The following is a 23,536-nucleotide window of genomic DNA, read 5'->3' as shown; positions in this document are numbered from 1 at the left end:
TGTGGTGGTCCTGTCTGGGATGCTTCCTTCTATGTGTTTTCTCAAGCCTTTGGAGCTCACTCCATGGCCTGCCCTGGCCTTCATCTCCCTCCTGGGCCACTGTAGCTCTCTCAACCTGCGCAATCATGCGTCCTGCCCTTTTATGGCTTGATTGTGAATTTGCCATCTTGATGTATGGCGGTACATTATTTGATTCAGGGTTACTTGGTTCAATATATATGCTTTGTATTTGGTGTGTACAAGCTGATGCCTTTTTGTTTTGTTTTGTTTTGTTTTTTGTACAAACCCTATCTCTCCGTCTTTATACAACACCCATGGCCTGGGTCCTGCATGAAATCTTCAATAAGTCCCTGAAATACTATCTCGCTTTTAAAGATGGGAAAAAATTAAATAACTACAAAATGCGTAATTGATTTCCTCTGATGTGCCTTGAAGTGATACCTCGGGACCCTGACTCCTCAGTTCTCCTGGCAACACTTCAGATTAACATAGTCTTATTAGGAATACGCAGTACAGAAAATCTTAGGTGCCCCCAGCTGAACCTGTTCAGGTGCTCATCTCCCCACTCCTGAGTGGACATACTGTATGCAGTGATGAAGGCAGGGGGTGGGTGATTCTATGAGCTGCTGGCTCTTCCACCCAGAGAGAGGACAGCCCAGGCACCCACCTGTATGTTCCAGGCTCCGGAGCTGCTGGAGCAGCAGAAGTACACTGTGACCGTTGACTACTGGAGCTTCGGCACCCTCGCCTTTGAGTGCATCACTGGCTTCCGGCCCTTCCTCCCTAACTGGCAGCCTGTGCAGTGGTGAGTGGGGCTGCTGCAGCTGGTGGGAGGGCCCCAGCACCATGTCTTGCCACTCAGTCCTTCTGTGCTCCCCACGTTATGCCCAAATGGTCTGGGGTCTCTGCACCCTGAGGACCCAGCGGTGACAGTTCAAGCTTCTCAGCCTTGAACCAAAGAGTGGTTGCTAGCAACATCTGTGAATGTGACGTTGGCCTAATAGAGTCAGGCTCAACAAGTTGGTACTCGATGGGCCATGGTGTTGCTGCGCATTTACATCGAAAATGCTAGCAAACTGTTAGTAAAGAGAGCAGATGTGCATACAAGACATGGAATGCAGGAATATTTACGTGTGTCGTAAAATTTGTCAACAGTATGTATTAATGTAGAAAGTTTTTACTTATTTCTCAAGTATTAATAAGTTCACGTTTTAAACTTCTAAAGAATAAGGAAAATAGTTGAAAAGGTTGCGTCATGAAAGTTTCCATACTACCTACTCTCCCTCCCCAAAGACACATGGTAACCGCTAGTTTTGGGGTACTTTAGGGGTGCTTATGCCCTCTCCACCAGGTCGCACTTATTTGTTTGTTTCTTTGTTACCATCCTCTTTATGCTTCATTGGTGGTATAATTGAGCACTGTTACATATGTGCCTGGAAAGCACTGCACACCAAAATTCCTCAGAGCAATGTATTTATGAAACACACATACACACACACACACACACACACACACACACACACACACACACACACACAAAATCTTTGTCTGGAGTCTAAAAGGGCTATACAGTTTGCCCCACAGATTAAATTTTTAGTATTTTGGAAGTTGTAGAAATAGTTAAAAGCCCTGACTTTGGTAGTATATATACTAAAATTAGAAAATATTTTTTTAACTTTAGAAAAGAATCAGCTATACCCAGATGCTCTGGAAACAGCTCACTGAACAGTCATTTCTGTCTGTCTTGTTAAGAAAGATTAGCTCCTTATGTGCCCTTTCTACATCCTGCCTCGGTACACTGGACATGCTGTATATTCTCCTAGGCTTCGGAAAGTCTCTTTGGTGTTCTACGCAGTCACTAGAGTGTAGTTGATGGCTGGAAGATTGGTCTATAATTTGAGCTCCTTAAAATAACACCACAAATAACATCCTTGTAGGTAAGCTGTTGCTCATACACAGCTATTTGTCTAGTTATTTATACATTCCTAGGAATAAAATGAACAGATTTAAAGAGGACACACATTTTAAAGGCTTTGATGTGCCTTGTGCCACCTGCCAGAAAAGGTTGTACAAAAACATGCTTCTGCAGGAGTATGCCAGGCTGACCTTTTCCCTGTGCCATTCTTAACACTGTGGTCTTCATTTGCCTGAACACCCGGTAAGATTAGTAAAAAAAACATTTCAAAGGACAAGTATTTACACCAGGGAAAACTATATAGCAGATGACCTTAACTTCTGGCCCTCCTGCCTCCAGCACCATTACAGGTATGCGCTTTCACACCCAGCTCCATTACACACATACAGGCATGTGCTCTCACACCCAGCTCTATTACAGGCATGCGCTTTCACACCCAGCTCCATTACACACATACAGGCATGTGCTCTCACACCCAGCTCCATTACAGGCATGTGCTCTCACACCCAGCTCCACTCAGTGCTGGGATGGAACCCAGGACTTTCCTACATGCTGAGGCAAACACTTGACCAACTGAGTCACTTCCCCATGAGAATAAAATGAAACACGGCCTTTGAAATGAATTCTGGAAGAAAGATTTGGGTGGTGGCAGCAGAATCCACTCCACAGTTAGACACACGTGCAGAGGCCGAGAACGTGCTGTGGAAAGCCCACTGTCCTGTGGTAACTACTTAACAGACCAGGGTTCCGGGGTACAGGAGAATAAGGTACTCAGTTCATAGTCACATATTACAATGTAACCCTGAGGTTACATAGCTTTAAATTGTTTTCAGTTCACATGTTAACTTTTCAAAGTTGGTGGGTTCCATCTCTAAAACGGAGGAAAACCTCACAAGTGTTGAACTTTTCTCTGCTTATAAGGACCTAAGTTAGTCCTTATAGAACTTGAAAGCACCTTCAGTGGCCCGGCATCTTCACAATATGTCTGTTGTCTGCCAAGTCTTCTGCCTAGACCCACCCTTCCTGTTGGCTGCTTAGAAGCCAACTTTCCTGGAGCCTGATGAGGAATTGTTCTGTAGACTAGTTCACGAGAAGACCCTGTCTCCTGGGACTTTAATGCTTTAGTGACATTTTCATCTACTCAAATGACAAGGCACGCAGCCCAAGCAGTACAAGCTTTGGTTAATACATTCATTTATAGTTTCCTATGGACAGAATGTTTTCTGCAGAAGGACTATCCCATTTTTGTCAGAAGCCTCAGGGACCCTCACTTCTATCATCTGTTTCTACCACCCCACCCCCAGCAGCCTTTGCCATGCTTGCAACCTTCCATACTTCTGGCCTGCCCTCATAGGCCACTTCCTGTCTGCCAATGATAACTAAAACATTTTGTTTTTTAAGTGAATGATGCTTTTTTTAGGGGAAGGATGTATTTGGACCTTTAGACACTAGAAATTATGCCAGATTTTGAGTTCTTTGTCCTGTCCCTCTCCAGTTCGTGTAGTACTGGACAGCAGCTACTCATTTCCTTACCACCAAATGGCAGACTAAAAATAATGTCACCACTCAGGCTTGCCACCGAAACCAAAGGAAGTCTGGCAGAGTAGTTGGTTGTTTATGAGGCATTATTCAAATTTAAGCTGTCCTTGTTACCAAGAAGGTTAAAAACCAGTTTTCCCCTTCCAATACTACTTCAAATACCTAGGAAATACATACTCAAATAACATAGGAATATCCCTACATTAGAAAATGTAAAAGCTCATTTATTCTAGGGGGGGAAAGTTAGCCACAGACTTCTAAAGGGAAGTATGGGCCTGCTCGGGAGCTGAGCGGGTAACTGGTCACCAAGCTTCAGCACCTGAGTTCTCTCTCTGCAGCCCTAGTGGTGGAGGGAGAGAACCAGTTCCCGTAAGTTGTCCTCTGCCCCGGATGCCATGGCAGGTGTGTGCATGCGTGTACATGGGCACAAATACACACGTACACATGCACAAATAATAAATTTAAAGTGGAATGAAGTACGTATGTGCATATTGTAAATTTCAAATAAATGTGATGTGTACACACAATTACCGTGTTTCAGAATCCCAATTTTACCCTCTATAAAATCACGAGAGCTGGGCTAAGAGATGACTCAGCAGTTAAGAGTACTAGCTGCTCCCCCAGAGGACCTGGGTTTGAGTCCCAGCACCTACATCAGGCCGCTCACAGGAAGCACATCTCCACACACACATATATGTATAATTGCAAATTAAATATTTTTTAAAATGAGAGCTTCTATTTGATAAATGAAGGATAGAAGACATTAGAGAAACAGCTGAGGGTGACATAGAGGTCAATGGTGGGTCCTGGAGAACTTAGGACATGAGACCAAGAGTGACGTTGTGTGCTTCGAGATCCCATTCAGGCAGCACTAGCCACATTTTGTTTAAGTGCTGTGGGTTGAACCAGAGCCTCACTCATGCTATGACTCACTGCCACTGAGCTAAACTCCTCATCACAGCACAGACCATTCATAAACCCTGGAAGAAAGCCTCCTATCAGCAAACTGACCATTATTTCCAAAAAGCATACAGTTATAAAGCTATAATACAAGTGCAAAGTGAAGATATTTGCCACTGAGTGACATAAAAATTAAATGACATCTGCAGGCATTCCAAAGTCCGGCAAAAGAGCGAAGTGGACATTGTTGTTAGTGAAGACCTGAATGGAGCAGTGAAGTTTTCAAGTTCATTACCCTTCCCCAACAATCTTAACAGGTAACGCCATGGGGCATTAGTCTTGTATATATTTTTCTTCTCTTCTTAGAAATACAAGTTTGAGGTGTGCCATCTAGAGATGAGAACAGTCCATCACCACATTAGACAGAGGATAGATGCCTGTATCTCAGCTCCCTAGAAACCTTTTTTTGGGGGGCAAGGGGTGCAGGTTGAGACAGTGTTTCTCTGGAAATCTTTTTTTTTTCCAGCAGTTGTTTGTTTGGATGGTTGGTTGGTTGGATGTTTGGTTGGTTGATTGGTTGGATGGATGTTTGGTTGGTTTGTTGGTTGGTTAGTTGGTTGGTTGGATGTTTGGTTGATTGGATGGATTTTTGGTTGGTTGGATGGTTGGTTGGTTGGTTGGTTGGTTGGTTGGTTGGTTGGTTGGATGTTTGGTTAGTTGGATGTTTGGTTGGTTGGATGGATATTTGGTTGGTTGGATGTTTGGTTGGTTGGTTGGTTGGTTGGTTGGTTGGATGTTTGGTTGGTTGGATGGATATTTGGTTGGTTGGATGGTTGGTTGGTTGGTTGGTTGGTTGGTTGGATGTTTGGTTAGTTGGATGTTTGGTTGGTTGGATGGATATTTGGTTGGTTGGATGTTTGGTTGGTTGGTTGGTTGGTTGGATGAGTGGGTGGTTTTTGCTATGGTGGTGATGGAATCTCTGACTTTGTTTATTGTTGCTGTTGTCTTATTGTCCTTAGTGGTCTTGTTATAGTTTATTTTCTGTTGCTTTCCCATTGCCATGATAAACACTGTGAAAGCCTATTTTTGAGGGATGTTAAGACAAGAGGTCAAAGCAGGAACCTGGAGCAGAAACTGAACCAAGACCATAGAGGGTGCTGCTTATTTCTTTGTTCCCTCTGGCTTTCTTACACAGCCCAGGCCCACCTGCCCACAGTAGGCTCGGCACTCCCTGTGTCAGTTAGCAAGTATGACGCCTCATAGACATGGCCACTACCCAACTTTTTAAAGGAAATTCATTTGAGATTTCCTCTTCCCAGGTGACTGTGGTTTTGACATTGGCAGCTGAAGCTGACTACAACAGGGCTCTAATTTGAAGTATATTCACTTCAGCATAGGGTTTGTCTCTTACTCCACAGGAAGCCGTTTAAGGGTAGGGATTATGACTTATTCCTCTGTGTTCCTTGTTTGGCCTAAACCAATAAATTTTTGAGGTTTGAATGTCCGTGTGGTCTAGTCTTAGAGCTAGAGTATAAGCAGTTGATTAATGAATCAGAATTGGGTCATAATACAGAAGAAAGCTCCAGGTTGATGACAACTGCACATATTCAGGGACAGAGGAAGGAGGCATGTGGATTACAGTGTGTGGAGTGACTTTGGATGTCCTACAGTTGGGGGGAGGGTAGAGAGAGTTAGATACAGAACACATGGGCAGGTAAAGAAGAGGAAGTTCAACGGGACTGATTAGGCAGAGCAGAGGCACCTGGGGTTGGCCCTAAGCAGGCAGTGTAGGGGCAGCAGGAGGAGTTTGAACACTGGCATGGACATCCATTGGTGTCAAATCAGCAGCTCAGGGTCCAGGCCACAGCTATTTAAAACTTCCACTGGGAGCCCAGCATGGTGGAGCAATCCAGCACTGGGGAGGCAGACGCAGGTAGATCTCTGTGAGTTCAAGGCCAGCCTGGTCTACATAGTGAGTTCCAGGACAGCCAGCACCTGGGATGCCTTTGTGCCTAAAAATGTTTATGTTACCCTAGGTATGTAAATACGTAAAGTATATAAATCAAACATCTACTGATATTAAATAATAAAGAAAATTATTTTTTAAATCCTTTTGTATACATAGTTTTTAAACACAAATAAATTTTATAAAAGACAAACATTAAGTTAAATGTGTACAGATATTAAATTTATATACTAGTGAGATTAATGAAATGTGCCTGCTTTATTTTTACACAAAGAATTAATTCTTGGCTAAGTTTTTAAAATATTTTCTTTGTGTGTGTGTGAGTATGTGTGTGTGTGTGTGTGAGTATGTGTGTGTGTGTGTGTGTTTACACATATGTACACACAGAGACATGGTGCTGATCCTGAAGCTACAAAGCCAGGCAAGCACTCTACCCCTGAGCTACAACCTGGTTCTCAAGTGCACTATCAAAGCTTCAAGGGTCACCCCAAGGCTTAGGGGGTGACCCTGTCAGAAAGGAAAGGAGAAGCTCCTAAATTGTCAGTTCATTTGGAAATATTTATGTGTTTTCTCTCAGGTCTCTCATTTTCATTTTTGATAATAATTTGGTTGCCACCATGTATGTTCTGTTGAGATACACACTCAAGGCTGTTCTTTTAATGTGTGTATGCGTTCATGTGTGTGTGCTCGTGTGTATGCAGGTATGTGTGTGTTCTGGAGCCCAGAAGACAACCTTGTGTTTCACTGTTAGGAGTCGTCCACCTTCTCCTTTTTAAGACAGTCGATCATTGGTCTGAGATTCAACAAGTAGGCTAAGCTGGCCTACTCTCCAAGGATCCGCTAGGCTGATACGAGCACTTCCTATGTGGGCTCAGGCATGGAACTTAGGTTCCTGTGTGTGCAGAGCCAGCTGATCACCCAGTCAGAGCTATCAGCCAGGGTTGTGCTTTGAGATTTGCACACCAAGGTAGCCTGACTTAGACCTCTCTTGCCTCTGCTCCTTAGTGTCCTGGCTGAACGCCTGGAGAAGTGGCTGCAGCTGATGCTCATGTGGCACGCTCGACAAAGGGGCACAGATCCCCAGTACGGTCCCAATGGCTGTTTCAGAGCCCTAGATGACATCTTGAACTTGAAGGTAAGAACAGAGCCAAGGCAGCCCTGAGGCAGCAGCTGTGGTCCCCAGTGGGGCACAGTTCTTCTGAGGAAGGGGGACATAGCAGGTCCTGAGCCACTTGGCTTTGTGAGGAAATTCAAGCTGCTATGAGTCTTCGGGCTAAAATAAGAAGACAGGAAAACTGGGCTGTCTGACACTGGTTGCCAGTTTTCTGTTGAGAAAATGGTACTCAAACTAGGGGTAGCAAAGGGTCTTAGAAAATGCATGGGCCTCTTGTAAAGAATTTTGTTTTCTGGGATAATGAGATGGCTCATTAGGTAAAGATAACGTGTGGCCAAGCCTGACAACCCAAGATCAACCCTACAACCTACATAGTAGAAAAAGAGAACCAACTTCAAATTGTTGTCTGCTTGCCACACATGCACTGTGCTTCCCTCTCCCACTACACAGACACACACATAAGGTTAACGTTAAGAGAATTTTTTTTCCAGTAACATCTGGGTTGTGTTGCAGCTGGTTCACATCCTGAACATGGTCACAGGCACCATTCACACATACCCTGTGACGGAGGATGAGAGTCTGCAGAGCTTAAAGACCAGAATCCGGGAAGACACTGGAATCCTAGAGAAAGACCAGGAGCTGCTGCAAGAGGCAGGGCTGGTGCTGCTCCCTGACAAGCCTGCTACCCAGTGTATCTCAGACAGCAAGGTGATGCCTGGCTTCCTGCACCCCGCCTGCCATGTTTCCCTCTGACTTGGTCTCCTAGGATGTTATCAGCACTCTGCATTACTACTCTACCATGACAAGCGGTTAATAACACAGTGTACAATTTGCTTGATGGGTCAGGAGTCCCATGTTGCTTACTAGGAGGCTTCTCATTCTGTGGTCAGCTCATCACTTCCAGACCACTAACGCTTTCCTGTACCTCCACTGCCAAAACCATGTTCTGCTCTTCTGGCTATCTGGTCAACCAAAGCTATTTATGACTACACAGCTGTACAGGGCCCCTGGGCTAACCCCATCAATGTGTGACATGGTGCCTGCCCTAATGAGCTAATGGAGGAACACTGGAGACTCCATTAACATATGAGAAACGGTCTTTGCACAGGGAAGTGCGACTTGTGCAGTTCACAGGAGAAGCTACCACAATAAAATAGAACATGATGTATGTTAGAGGCAGGTTTGGATACAAAGAGCAGGACAGAAAGCAGGCTGAGTCACGTGTGCTTCATAGGCTGCGGTGATGTCCTCAGTGTGCAGTTGGAAGTGCACTAGCTGATCCTGTAGAGCTGGAAAGGAAGGGTGGAATCCACAGATCTCACTGTGTTCTTGTCCCTCTGCAGCCAAATGAGGGCCTCACGTTGGACATGGATCTTGTTTTTCTCTTTGACAACAGTAAAATCACCTATGAGACTCAGATCGCCCCCCGATCGCATCCTGAAAGTGTGAGCTGTATCCGTAAGTGCACTGTTTGTTAAATCAATTGGCTGTGGTGTTTAGGATAAAGTTGGAGGGAGAGCCAGGAAGGGAACCTGTTTTTCTGTTTCTGGGTATCTAAAACTTCTTTATTTGGGATGTGCAGAGAATAGTCCCTGAAAGGTTATTGGTTAACTGTCTCTCACTAGAGTAGTAGACCAATGGGGAATGCCACCTACTTCTGTGATTCATTTTTGAGATTGCATTTATATTTAATAACTAATGTATCTTGGGGGGTAAAGGCAAGAAGATCATGAGTTCAGCTACATAGCAAGTTCAAAACCAGCTTGGTCTACATGAAACTCTGTTTTTTTTTTTAATTAATATATGTACATGATACAAAAACAGAACACAAAACCTCAAAAGATACCCAAAAAAGAATATACAGTGAGAGCTGGGCGTGATGGCGCACGCCTTTAATCCCAGCACTCGGAAGGCAGAGGCAGGCGGATCACTGTGAGTTCGAGGCCAGCCTGATATACAAAAGGAGTCCAGGACAGCCAAGGCTACACAGAGAGGCCCTGTCTCAAAAAACAAACAAACAAAAGAATATACAATGAAGAGAAAACACTTTAGCTCTTGTCCCCAGCCAATAAGCTTGCCTTGCAGTAAAAGTGTTGTAATCAAATGCTTGGTTATCCCCCTCCAAAAAAAAAAATGATACCATGACTATATACTATTCTGTATCCTTTTTCACTCAATATGTTCTTTTCATCTTCCTCATCCTTCCTATTGGAACACACAGAACTGCTTTGTTTCGAATAGCTGTATAGTGTTCCATTGCATGATTGTTTGCTGAACATTTTAATAGCACACCTACTCCCACCTACTCCCCGCGCCTCCCAGATACACACTTGGAATAAACAGATCAAAGATCTAATGTCTCAAAGAGCTCCCGGCCTTCTTGATTATTTAAACATTTTTAGCTCTTCTGGCTGCACTTTCAAGTACTTGCTTAATTAATCTCTTTGTTATTGTTGGGGGGGGTGGCGTGTACGTGCCACATGCAGAGGTTAGAGGACTGCTTCATGCAATCAGTCCGCCCCTTCTACCTTTCTGTGGGTCCCAAGGATTGAACTCTCACTAGGCATGTGTGGCCAGGGCGTTTACCCACTGAGCCATCTCACCCAATGGGGTATTTTCATCTCTCATGAAAATCTCATACATCTTTAAATGTGACAACAAGAGCTTCTGTTGAAAATATGTGAGTGTTGTATACTTGTGATCAATTCTCCAAGTTGTCCATAGCATGAGCTGAGCTAACTGTGGAACCTTAGCCTGCTTCAGTCTCCTAGCACATCCCCTGCCTCAGCCACCCACGTGCTGGGACTGCAGGTCTGTGTCACCGGGCATGACTCCTCGGATGTCTCCAAATCATATCAGAAGCTTTTTGTCGGCCATCTGTACTGCCAATAGAACACCGAAGTGTTTAAACTAATGCTGAACCACAGTGCCTGTAAAATTATGTAACAGTATAGCAATTATATAACTTTAAAAAAAAACAAGCGATGCTGTGTGGCAGGATGTGTGGTTCCCTGTGGCTGAGTTACTCTCCAACAACTGTTTGTTTCCAGTTCAGGAGCCCAAGCGGAACCTCTCCTTCTTCCAGCTGAGGAAAGTGTGGGGCCAAGTCTGGCACAGCATCCAGATGCTGAAGGAAGACTGCAACCGGCTGCAGCAGGGACAACGAGCCGCCATGTACTGTGCCAGGCTGGTTTCGTGTATTTAAAACTGCTTGTTGGCGCCGAGTCTAGAGAGGTGGTTGAGGCAGGGAGCCAGAAGCAACTCTTAGGAGGGACACGAGAAGACTCTGGTTTGGACGACAAGGAGCGGTTGGGTGGGCTGGCTGGAGGGAGGCTCTTGCTAAGGCCAGGGGGTTAGCGAATGGGTCAGGAGTGCAGGTCTTGGGCCTGGGTGGCTCAGCTGCATGGAGTTTAGAGCTGGGAGAAGCTTAGTGACCCTTGGGTTAGCAACACCAGTTAACTGGGACTCACTGGTGGATTCGCTAATCAGGGCGAGTGTATTGGGCCTATGTGTGGTATTCTAAACAACTCCAACTTCCCGTGTTGGTGCGGGCCAGGAAACTGTCCTTTTGATTCTAGGAGACCGTTTTGGTAACAGTGCGACTGACTGATCGTAGCTGAGCCTCCCTGGGCAAAGGACTCTTCTGCCCCTATACAGGAAGTGTACATGGATGCCAAATGTGTCCCAAGGCTCTGTTTCTTTTCCTTATCATCCCTGCAGGATGAATCTGCTTCGGAATAACAGCTGCCTCTCCAAGATGAAGAACGCCATGGCCTCCATGGCACAGCAGCTCAAGGCCAAGTTGGATTTCTTTAAAACCAGCATCCAGATTGACCTGGAGAAATACAGAGAGCAGACAGAGTTTGGGATCAGTGAGTGTCCTCTGCTCTGTACTTGAAGACACTTGCCTCCTCCCTTTTCCTCTCCTTCTGAAGTTTCTTCTTCTTATGATTCAGTTTTTAACTTCTGTTTTGGTTTTTACAGTATTTTTGGTTTCATTCTCTTTTTTTCGTTGTTGTCTTTCCCATTTCTTTTCCAGCATCTGATAAGCTGCTGCTGGCCTGGCGGGAGATGGAGCAGGCTGTGGAGCTGTGTGGGCGGGTAGGCGACTCACCCAGGGCTCTGTGCTCACCATGTGGCTGGAGCTCTCTTCTTGCACTTTCCACTTCCTTATCCAGTGCTGGTTGGAGCCGCTATGTCCAAACTAAAGGTTTCCTCACCACATCCTTTGACCCCCCCCAACCAGACTTATGGAAGGAAACAGAGTAGTAAGTGCAGGGAGCCCTGCTGTGAGAGCCAAGCAGGCTTGGTCCAGATTTAGGAAAGAAGCAAAACTGTCAGGTGCCCTTGGGAAAGCCGAGGCCTCCTGCTATTAAAATGGGCTTTGAAGCGGGGATCAGCCTTCCCTCTTCACAAAGGTTCCCGCCGGAACTTGTTGAAACACGAAGTATTATAAGGAAGAAGCGGTTTGAGCAGAACTCTCAGGATGGCAGGCATGAGATACCATTGAGAAGCCCTCCTCACCAGGTTAGGGAAGCAAGCGTAACTCAGTGCATGGTGCACAGAGCTGAGACCCTGCATACCAGAGCTCTTCCCCCTTTACTGCGTGTGCACTGGGAAGGGACTTTGCCTCTGTGGCTTAGTACCTAACTGTAAATGGGACCTAATAGGTGAATGAATACGAGACATAAAAAGGGAGTGAATGCTTAAAGGCACATGGATGTGAGGCCAGCGAATGGCTCAGTGGGTATAGGTGCTTGCTGCTGCAAGCCCGATGTCTGATGTCCAGAACCCACTGTTCTAAAAGCCGGTGATAGCAAGGCATCTGTAATCACACAGCTCCTATAGCAAATGGGAGGCAGAAACAAGAGAATTGCCTAGAAGCTCCCAGGCCAGCTAGCCTGGTACACAGTCTCAGAACCAACAAGAAAGGCTTGCCTCAGAAACACAGAGTGAGAGAACACACTCCTGAAAGGGTCCTCCAACCCGTATACAAATAGGCACCATGGTACACAGAGGCCAGCATACACCGCATGCGCTTATGCACACACACAGAGTAATAAATCTTAGTTAAGTGTGTTTGTCCTACATACAGTTTCTTGTCTAATCCTGAGGAAGTGTGTGTGTCTTCCTCACCGATTTGACACTCAGCTGTAGCACCTGCTTTGGGTATACACAGTAAGGGAAGACATCGTAATATGCTCTGGGTGTCTTCTCTGCCAGGTGCTACGCTTACTCTGTTGGTTTTAACTTTGCAGTTAAGCCCTATTGGAGGTTTGCTTAATAGACGAGGAGACTGTGGCTTACGGTTCTGTAACTGCTGAGGGTCTCACAGCTAGAAAGTGGTAGACATGAGAGCCAAGTTTGGACCATCTTACTCCTGAGCCCACATTCCTCCTAGCCAGTGAACTGAAGGTGCCCCCAGCCTGCCCGAGCTCAGCTCTTGTCTCAGGGTGCCCTTTTGCATCAGTTGACGTGAGCTCAGCTTTTCCATCAGGAGGACGACGTGAAGAATCTAGTAGAGCGGATGATGGCCCTGCAGACTGACATTGTGGACTTGCAGAGGAGCCCGATGGGTCGGAAGCAGGGGGGTACTCTGGATGACCTGTGAGTACAACCAGGGAGGGACCACACTGTACCCACAGAGTTCCCAGTATGTCAGGATCGCCCCAGGCCCTGCAAGGCATGGCCCCTGCCGTATTGCCTTGGCACAGTCCCTGGGATGAGCTGAGACAAATGGCTGTCTGTCACTCTGAGCCTTGGCATCCAGACCCATGAAGTGATGAGGAAAAGTGACCTGGCAAAAGTATAAGGAGCCATTCAAAGTACATATTTTAGAAGCAGCCAATCAGTTTTAAAGGCTGTGGCGCGCGTGCGTGCCAGAGCGCACGCACACACACACACACACACACACACACACACACACACATACACACACAGACACACACAGAGACACAGATCTTTCCTATGGGCAGCAGGCATCCCTGCTCATCCTGCCCAGCCCTGTCTAGGTGTGTCTCCCAGAGCAGGAATTAGAACTGAGGGAGCAACTTGCTGTGTCCAAGAGGGATCAAGGCGTCCACACAGATCCATCCTCCCTGGAGACCAACATGCAGCCCTGTGTATTGACATTAGGGCTCCAGGGAGGCGGGTCAGTCTATTAAGTGTCCTGTTCCCTGGAGTGATGTGTCCCCAGTGCTCTTACTAGAATTCTTAAGGGTGAGAAATCTGAAAATATTTGTTCTCCTTTGTATCTTACATTTTAACCATTTACTCTCTTCATGTCTCCAAACAAGAGTCTTGTGTGCGTGCATGCGTGCGTGCGTGTGTGTGTGTGTGTGTGTGTGTGTGTGTGTGTGTACATATATGTGTGTGTCTGTATGTGCGCACATGCAAGCGTGGGTTTGTTTCCAAACAGGATCTCACTTTGTAGTATTGACTGACGTGGGACTTGATAGGTAGTCAAAACTTGCCTCGTATTTACAGAATCCTACTACCTCAGCTTCCTGGGTGCTCAGACTGTGTGTGCAACCAAGATCAGTTAGAGCCTTCTTCCGAAGCTGTGGCCAGCCCACCTGTTTGTTTTTGGGCCAAGTATTTTCTTGGTTAGGTCCAGAAGTGGCAGCTTGGGTCACTCTTGTAGGTAAGCAGAGGAAGAATATAACCCTTAGGTTTGCTCTCATTTGGGCCATTTGAGTTTTATAACTATCACCCAATCTGGTGGCTTTTTCCCCATTGAGAATGTATGACCAATAGTCTAAAGAGTAGCAATTCTGCTGGCAAGAATTAGCAGTCTGGTGCTTTAAGTGTCCTTGGCAGGCCTTGAACCTATTCTTTTCTCTCTTACAGAGAGGAGCAAGCCAGGGAGCTCTATAGAAGACTACGAGAGAAGCCAAGAGGTGGGTGCTCTGGGCCTGGCCCCATTTTGCCTTATCTTTGAGATACTGGTCTACACTGGAGGCCAGTAGGAGGAACTCTGCCCCTTTCCTCTGCAGACCAAAGGACAGAAGGTGACAGTCAGGAAATGGTACGACTGCTACTTCAGGCAATCCAAAGCTTCGAGAAGAAAGTGCGGATGATTTATATCCAGCTCAGGTAGGCTCGCCCTCTCCCACTCCGGGACAGGATGTGGAGTCACAGCCAAGCCAAGGGACAGATGAGCGCCCTTGCCTGCCCTGATTTGCCTACACAGTGAAGAAACAATCTATGGGTGCCGGTAGGACCCATCATAGTTGGGAGCAATGCTGGGCCAGCCCAGAGCTTGTGGGAGTATGACTCATTTCTTCCTTACAGTAAAACCGTGGTTTGTAAGCAGAAGGCACTGGAGTTGCTGCCCATGGTGGAAGAGGTGGTGAGCCTCATGAACGAGGATGAGAGGACTGTGGTCCGGCTTCAGGAGAAGCGGCAGAGGGAGCTCTGGAATCTCCTAAAGATCGCCTGCGTGAGTGACCTCTGCCCTTTGCTCCTGTCTCTCGGGTCTTCTTCCGCACACACTGCCACTACTCTCCAAGGAGGCGCAGGCCCCTCGGCTCAGGCTGCTCTATCAGCGAGCATTTATGACATGGAGTGGCCAGGGAGGCCAGGGAGGCCACAGAGGCTCCCTAAAGGAAGGGTTTGTGTGACGTGTTTTTATTTACCCACGGAGCTGCTGTGATTACCACAAGAAGTAGAGGGGCTCCAAGCAGCCGACACTGTTCAGAGCTTCAGAGGCCAGAAGCTAAGAACGCAGGTGTCGGCAGCTTGGTTTCCCCTCTGATGGGTCCAGGGCAGAGCCCCTACTCCCACTCCCACTGCCACTGCCCTCTTCCAGCATCAGTGCTTCACACCTTCTGCTCTGTGTCTGTGTCTTCAGTTGACATCAGTGTTTCTCATCTGAATGTCTCCTACAAGAACGTGTTCAGAGCTGGAGATGAAGCTCAGCAGAGAGATGCTTGCCTCGAGCATAAGGCCCCAGGTCCAGTCCTAGCAACACACACACACACACACACACACACACACACACAGCCAAGCAGGATGTTGTACACCTGTGATCCCAGCCCTTGCTGAGACAGCAGGATGATGCCTTCAGGCTAGCCTAAACTATATCATGTAGTTCAAGGCTAGCTTGGACTACACCTTGCCTCAGATATCAAAAAATCCCAAAGAGGGTAAGAAAAATAGGTAGCTTATTACAGAAGCAAGATACAAAAAATGGTGCTTTGTAAAGATTCTTTTTTAAAAACAATTATTTATTTTTAATTTTATGTGCATTAGTGTGAAGGTGTCAGATCCCTTGGAACTGGAGTTACAGACAGTTGCGAACTGCCATATAGGTGCTGGGCAGTCCTTTGAAAGAACAGATAATACTCTTAACCACTGAGCTATCTCTCCAGCCCCTGTAAAAATTCTTAAGATTGGAGCATCTCTATAGGCCAAACAGAATTTTAAAAGATTCACAGCGGCAGGGGGACAGTTTGTGGTCACTCCTGAGAGCTGCAGAAAATCAGAATCAGGAGCATCATTGATGGATTTGCCTGGGGAAGGGGCATGGGGCATATTTCCTCCTGTAAGAAAGGAGGGGAATGGGGAGATTGAGATACTCCGTGCTGGCTAAAGAAGACTTACTAAAGAAATACACAACTGTGCAGTTTGCAGAAGTTGTGGCATGTGAATTCAGGGCAGGAACCCCAGCTTTCTTAGAAGTGAGGGAGTAGCCAGAAATGGTCCTGGACAATGGTCCTGGACAATGCATTAGAGTGACATGGTGATGGGCACATCCCAGAAGAGTGTGTGCTGCCGAAATAGAGTCTAGATGGAAAAAGTGGATTGGAGCAGTTGTTAAGGCTTTCATTGAGGGTGAGACTGGACGGGACTAGCACTGGCTTATGTGGGTCATCCCTTATTCTTAACAGTATAAAGGAAAAACAATAAATGGTTCTTTCCTCCTCTTTCTAATGAAGCTACTTCAGGAGAAAACAATCAGGTAAGAGACAAGATTCAGTGCTTGTCTCAAACCCCAGCACTGAGAGAAAGGCAGAAAGTACCACTGTGTCTAACCTCAGCACTGAGAGAAAGGCAGAAAGCAACGCTGTCTCAAACCCCTGCACTGAGAGAAAGGCAGAAAGCAACACTGTCTCAAACCCCAGCACTGAGAGACGAAAGCATTGCAGCAAGTTGCTGAGAGCCCTGTGAGGAGTAGGCCTCGCCAGCGGTGGGAGCCAGTTCATATGGAATGACCTTCCAAGCTTGTGTGCCTAGGGTAGAAATGGAGGAGACGTGTGTCCAGGGCATCTCTCCACAGGTGGTACAGCGGAAGGGTGAAGCTGCCGACTTAAAAGGCTTGCTGAAGGTGGACCTTGGTGGTTAGCCAGAGGGGAGGGGATTGGAGCCAGAAAGGGACCCCAACCTGAGGGCTGAGGGCAGGGACAGTGAAGAGTTTAATGAGACAACCCAGCTGAGGAGTGGCCCGAGGCTCACCTAGAGAAGAGGCTAGTGGGGCTAAGGGACTGGCTGCAGGCCCTGGTCCTAGGCTGTAGGCATGAGGAGGTGGCCAGGAGCCTCTAGCTGAGGAGGGCTGGCTATAGTAACCCTAGGCATCCAAGTATCTCAGCGTTCTTCCTTAGCTCTAGCACAGGGTGTGCAGTTGACTTACAACCTCTTTGTATATCCTAGTTTCCTACTTGGAAAAGAGCAAGAATGTCGTCGTCGTCTTCTTCTTCTTCTTCTTCTTCTTCTTCTTCTTCTTCTTCTTCTTCTTCTTCTTCTTCTTCTTCTTCTTCTTTAGATTTATCTTATCTTAAATTGTGTGTGTGTGTGTGCATGTGTCTGCATGTGGGTATGTGCACATGAGTGCAGAAGTCTGAGGGGGCCAGAGGCATTGGATCTTCCTGGAGCTGAAGTTACAGGCAGTTGTGAGCCACCCAGTGTGGGTGCTGGGAACCAAAACCCCAGTTCTCTGCAAGAGTGGTATGCACTCGTAACCACTAAGCCTCTGACTCCATAATTTTGTTGACTATCTTTTTTTTTTTTATCATCATTCAGAGCAAAGTCCGAGGTCCAGTGAGTGGAAGCCCAGATAGCATGAATGTGTCCCGGCTTAGTCACCCTGGTCAGCTAATGTCCCAGCCTTCCAGTGCCTGTGACAGCTTACCTGAATCGGCCAAGAAAAGGTAAGCTATGCTTGACAGTGCCGAGTGTAATTCAAAGGCACACGCAGAGACTGGGAATGGGTGTGTGCGCTTGTCCCCAGTCACTTCCCCCCGAGGATCTTGTGTGTGTTTGTCAGGTCCTGTGGACACAGACATGGTTTTTTGTTCTGCTCCTATAGTCTCTTGTCAGTTGCTAACTAGTTTCCCCACCCAAGAGTTGGATTGCCAGTTGCCTAATGAGAATACTGAAATTATTAGTTGTGCTGTACATCGTGCTAACTGAGCCTCAGAACTTGCCTCAGAATGTGCCCTCTTTGTCACACCTGGGGCCCTGGCCTTCTGCTTCCCAGGCACCTCCAGCTCGAGCAATGGTTCTCAACCTGTGGGTCACGACCCCTTTGGGGGTCACTATCAGATATCTTCCATATTGGATATTTACATTTCGATTCATAACAGTAGCAAAATTACAGTTATGAGATAGCAATGAAAATAATGTTATGGTTGGGGATCACTACAACATGAGGGAATTATTAAAGGCGCTAGAGTGACTAGACTGTTCTTCTACCCACTACACCTCTTTTTTTTTTTTTTTTTTTTTTTTTTTTTTTTTTTTTGCCTTTTAAATTCCTGCATGTAGGAAGGTGTACCAAGGTGCACTGTCGGGGTCAAAGGACAGCCTGTGGGAGCTGGGTTCCTCCTCCCACCATGTGGGTGCTGGGGAATGAGCTCAGGTCACCAGGCTTGGCCGCGAGTACCTTTACGTGCTGAGCCGTCTCCCAGGTCTTTTCTCTTTCCGGACAGATACTCTAGCCCTTCCCCGGCAAAGCCGTTAGTTTCTCCTTTGCTTCCTGACTCTTAACTTCTAGCCAAGTCTTCTGTTTACCTAGGGTGACATTCTGACCGAGTGGTTTAGTTAGGAGCTAACAGTGGGTTTCTTCTCCATTCAAGACCATGTTTAAACTTGTAAGCACCTGTGAACACCTTGGTGTGGTTCTTGGGTTGGTCCGTCATCTCTTACGAATGGCTTGCCTTAGGCTAGTTCATCCTGAAGCAACAGCAGCAACAAGAGCAATACAGGTTCTAGGGTCCTGTCAGAGACCCTCTGAATTGAGGGGTACCCAGTTAGTCCTTTGACTTGTCCTGCTGCACACTGATGCCCAAAGAGTTGCTTTCTGACAAGGCATACCCTCCTTCCTCAGACTTTGTGGTGGTGGTTTCTACCTGTGGGGCTCACTGCTTCCCGTCCTTCACACTCGCTAATGGTCCCTTCTTGGGGTTTGCTCATCTCCACTGCCGTTGTTCCCATCTCCCACATACTGGGCCCCCGCATTGCAGATGCTTTAAGCAGTTCCTGGTGGTAAGGAAGTGGGTGACACTCTGCAGTGAGTGTGGGGAGGGAAGACCTGGCTGCTAATGCCTGTAAAGTTTATTCAGGGGGTGATAAATATTTTCTGTAGTTAGACATAGTATTGACTGTACAGTCTATACATATGCGGAAGCCATGGAGCTGTCACAGTGCGAACAGGCAAGCTTTCTAACATAAATTAATTAACAACAGGATGTTTTGAAAACCCCTGTTCTTGATGTTCTTAATCCTAGGGAGCGTGAAGTCTTTGGTGTTTAATTATACGTTTCTGTGGAGTCTTAGTTACTTATCCCATCTCTTGCAGGCTTCTGGAGGTCAGACCCCGGAGTCATGTGCCTCTCTGTGCTCTACAGCTGACAGGGAGCCTTTAGGCTGGCAAGGAGCCCTGTAGACATGTTCTTGGTTCTTTCCCACACCAACTGCTACATTTTGAAGGAGAAGGGGAGTCTGGGGTTCTGTCTCTTGGTACTTTTCCTCCAGTGATATCCTCTGAGCTCAGAAAGGTTAGCTTCTGAGCAGAGGTAAGGATGACTGCCTGTCCCAGTCTGTATGGTTAGGAAGCAACAGTGTTTTGGGCTTGCCCTGTGTCATAAAGATAGACCATGACAGAAAGCCAATTACTTAATTGATTTTTCTAATTGCACTGAGGAAGCTCGTACATTTCTCAATTTGGAGCCAGACATGGTGGCACACTCCTTTAATCTCGGCACTTCGGAGTCAGAGGCAGGTGGATCACTACAGGTTCAGGGCCAGCCTGGTATACAAGCAAGTCTAGGACAGCCACAACTACACAGAGAAACCCTGTCTTGAGGGGGAAAAATTCTTGATTTTTTTTTTTTTTAACATTTCAAAAAGTGTGTGTTGAGGCTACAGCTCAGGAGTAGAACACTTGCTTAGCATGTGTTCAGCTCTAGCACTGCCAAAAACAAAACAAAAACCACCACCACCAACAACAACAAAACCTTTAGAACACAGGTAATGTTTTCTGAACAGATGATGAACATTTTTAGATTTTTGGCACTTTGTATAGAAATTTGGTTATATGTAAATCAAAATGAAATCTTGGAGCTAAGACAGCACAACAGGTAACAGCTAATAATACTGGCTACTGTGGCAGAAGACCTGAGTTCAGTTCTCAGCACCCACATGTAACCCCACTGCTGTAACCCCAGTTCCAAGGATCTATAGGCACTGCATGTACATTGTCCTCAGACACACATGCAGGCAAGCACCCATGCACATATTATAAAATAAATCTTTTTTCATTATGTGAATATCTGTTTACTGTTCTATATTTTCAGCAGTGTTATCTCTCATCTATAGAGTTTAGACACTTGAAATCACTAGTCAGTCATGCGGCGCTTTAAGACACGAATGCTTCCTGTGTTGTTTTTAGGGTGGTATAAAAAGCTCTTTAGCATATTTTAAAACAGTTTGTTGGCTCTGGTAAGATCCTGTTGACCTTGTTCTGGTAATCTCATCATTGTCTTCAGTGAAGAACTGGTGGCTGAAGCCCACGCCCTCTGCACCCGGCTAGAAAGCGCTCTGCAAGACACCGTGAGGGAGCAAGACAGAAGCTTCACGGTAACAGCCTGCGGGCACCCCAGCTTGTCACTTCCCTTCCTTTCTGCAGCGAAGAGGAGGAGGAAAGGCAGTTTGCTGCCAGCTTTGGCTCGGCAGAGATTCCTGATTGTTTCATACATTTTAAAGTTTTTTTTGCAATTACTTCATGCTTCGAAATGCCACGCGCATTCATCATCTAAGTCCTTAGGAGATTTAATCCTGGTAAAGTGGCAGTGGCATCCCTATCTTTGGGACCTTTGCAGAATATCTATGTGTGCCAGGCTCTGTGACACAAGAGAAACTTGTCACAAGCAGCAGTAGTGTCAGGGGAACTGACCTGAAGAAAATCTAGCCACAACTTAGGTTCTTTCAGACAGCGCTTACTTGATCGTAGGTGTCAGAACAGCCTTTTCCTGCCACCGCTGTCCTCCTCTAACTCCTCTCTCACTTCTAACTTTGGGGGGATCAGAAGAAGCCCTGCTGCCAGTCGCCATCGCCTCCCTAACTCTTGCTGTCTCTCACTTCCTGGTACGTTTCTTCTGTCTCACTACTTGCTTGCACTTTATCAGAGGAAAGGGAAGCCTCGTCTGGTTGGCATGGAAACAGATAACTGAAATGCTTACCACCTACCTGCAGTGTGTAAACGAGAGCTCTGTGCTACAGGTGGTACTAAAACGATCGTCCACATCCCACAGCACAGAGTCCCCAGAACCTCAGCTAGTCCAGAGGAAATCTGCTGCTCATTTGAATACATATCTCACTTGGCTCGAAGGTGCCCTGTAGTACAGGACTGATGCTGATAAGCCTTATACGTACTTCTAGATCGTGTTGCTTGCCTCCTGAAGAGGAACGTTGGCCATGGCCACTGAGAGTTTAATGTGCCTGTTGACTTTCAGACTCTAGACTGGAGCTGGTTACAGATGGAGGATGAAGAAAGGGGTAGCTTGGAGCAGGCCTGTGACTGAGGCTCCCGTGGACTGGCCCGTGACTCTGGATGTGATGATGGTCTGGTGTCTGCAGCACCCAGATGGAAATCTCACTCTCCCAGCAGCTGTGATGTCTGTCCTCAGCGGCTACACACTGGACGCCCTCTACCACAGAAGCACAAGAGCACCAGTTACGGGCACTCATGGCAGCGGCAACGCTTCGTAGCTGTTTCCTCTGCTGTAAGAAGAAAGTGCCCAATAGTTTGCCACACAGAGCATGGGACAGATGTCTACCTTGTTTTCCAGACAGCAGCCAACCTGTCCCCTTTGGACGGCTGGTGAGAGGGAAACCTGCGCTGCCCCTCGCTCCTCACCTTACAGCTGGAGCTTCATGTGGATCCAGCTCTCTTAGCCATTTAATCATGTTTGATGACCTTATCTCTCTTCCTCTACACTTCTCCCCTGGCAAATATTTCTACCTTCTGTACTGGTCATTGTGGCGAATGACCTTTGGCTAAGTTGTAGTGGTGCCAAGCTCCCCGCTGTCTCTGGTCCTTTAAGCCACAGAGTGAGCAACTTACAGAGCCAGGCAGAATGGAAATGCAGCTACATTTCTTGAGTCCCAAGGACCGTGTGTGTGTGTGTGTGTGTGTGTGTGTGTGTGTGTGTGTGTGTGTGTGTGTGTGTGTAAGCAATGCACACATGCACACTGGTAGGAAAGATGTTGCTGCCTCTTACATTAGCTAGCAGCATTTTTAAATTGGTTGATTTTATAAATAGTTTCTATATTTTGTAACATTACTCAGATATATATCCTAGGCTTAAAGGTATATTTCTATAGTATACCGTCACTAGTACGTCTGAGCTCAAAATTCAACATCATGGAAAATTTTGTAAAATTAAATAGTGTGTATGGTTCATGAGCCACTTGAGCATCACACAAAACTGTGTGTGTGTGTGTGTGTGTGTGTGTGTGTGTGTGTGTGTGTGCACACGTGTGCACATGTGTGGAAAAGCAAAACAGGCTCAGGTTACCATAAACAGGTATATTTGGTTGGAGAATAAAGTTGGAACAGAGAAATGCCAAAGTGGCCACTGCAGAGCCAGCATCAAGCATCATGGGCAAGTGAGTCCAGAAGGTGCTTCATGCTTTGGTTGCTTCTTCGAGATTGATACTGAACACTGGCAAACTGTCAGAAAACTTACAATAAAGATGCTGGCATAAGCTCAATGTAAACTCATCCATTTGACCAAAAAGCCCTACCTTTCGTGTGTGTGCGATGCTTGCTAACACCCAGAAGCACTGGACCCAAGAAAGCATGATTTTCGAAGTCCTGCAAAGGATGGGATGAGACCAGAGTGGGAAGGGAATGAATGCTGGGCTAAGAGAGCTGTGGTTTAATAAGCAGTTGGGTAGCACAGGAAAACTTTGTGCAAGGAAATGACGTTAACCCAAAGCAGTAGTTTGGAAAGTTTGTCACTAGACCATTGTAACTTATGACAAAGTGAAACTCAAGGGTTATTTTTGCTTCCCCCAAAAATGAATGTCTTAGATTGGGTTACTATTGCTGTGATGAAACACTATGACCAAAAAGCAAGTTAGAGAGGAAAGGCTTTATTCGGCTCACACTTCCACATCGCAGTCCATCATCAGAGGAAGGCAGGGCAGGAACCTGGAGGCAGGAGCTGGTGCAGAGGCCATGGAGGGATGGCTTGTTCAGCCTGCTTCCTTTTCTTTCTTTTTTTAATTTTTTTTTTATTTTTTGTTTTTTAAATTTTTTTCAAGACAGGGTTCCTCTGTGTTATCTGGCTTCACCTGCCTCTGCCTCCCCAGTGCTGAGATTACTGGCATATGCCACCACGCCCAACTTTCAGCCTACTTTCTTATAGAACCCAGGACCACCAGCCCAGGGATGGCACCACCCACAATGGCTGAGCCCTCCCCCCATCAATCACTAATAAAGAACATGCCCTACAGCCTGCTCTTATAAAGGCATTTTCTCAGTTGAGATTCTAGCTTTCTTAAGTTGACAGAAAACTATGCAGCACAATGTAACGGATACATTTTTTTTTTCCTCTAAGCATAGGTAAAATCCTGGAACACTGTATAAGTAAAGCGG

General features: G+C 46.5%; 1 protein-coding gene across 1 annotated transcript in view; it reads left to right on the top strand.

Annotated features, from left to right (window-relative positions):
• IKBKB (inhibitor of nuclear factor kappa B kinase subunit beta) overlaps nt 1–22,657 on the top strand; it is a 54,247-nt gene extending 31,590 nt beyond the window's left edge. Inside the window, exons 8-22 of the mRNA XM_084758900.1 lie at nt 681–805; nt 4,564–4,671; nt 7,326–7,455; nt 7,948–8,142; nt 8,778–8,892; nt 10,485–10,608; nt 11,155–11,306; nt 11,474–11,535; nt 12,932–13,041; nt 14,284–14,333; nt 14,430–14,529; nt 14,728–14,875; nt 17,455–17,582; nt 20,421–20,511; nt 21,387–22,657. Of these exons, the coding sequence (XP_084615026.1) occupies nt 681–805; nt 4,564–4,671; nt 7,326–7,455; nt 7,948–8,142; nt 8,778–8,892; nt 10,485–10,608; nt 11,155–11,306; nt 11,474–11,535; nt 12,932–13,041; nt 14,284–14,333; nt 14,430–14,529; nt 14,728–14,875; nt 17,455–17,582; nt 20,421–20,511; nt 21,387–21,455 (1,707 nt within the window). The 3' untranslated portion in view covers nt 21,456–22,657. The remainder of the gene's footprint in view (nt 1–680; nt 806–4,563; nt 4,672–7,325; nt 7,456–7,947; nt 8,143–8,777; nt 8,893–10,484; nt 10,609–11,154; nt 11,307–11,473; nt 11,536–12,931; nt 13,042–14,283; nt 14,334–14,429; nt 14,530–14,727; nt 14,876–17,454; nt 17,583–20,420; nt 20,512–21,386) is intronic.
• Nucleotides 22,658–23,536: the final 879 nt, after the last annotated feature.

The sequence above is a fragment of the Acomys minous genome (genome assembly GCF_964271855.1).
Source record: "Acomys minous genome assembly, chromosome: 15".
Taxonomy (NCBI): domain Eukaryota; kingdom Metazoa; phylum Chordata; class Mammalia; order Rodentia; family Muridae; genus Acomys; species Acomys minous.
This window is presented reverse-complemented; position numbering and strand designations above follow the sequence as displayed.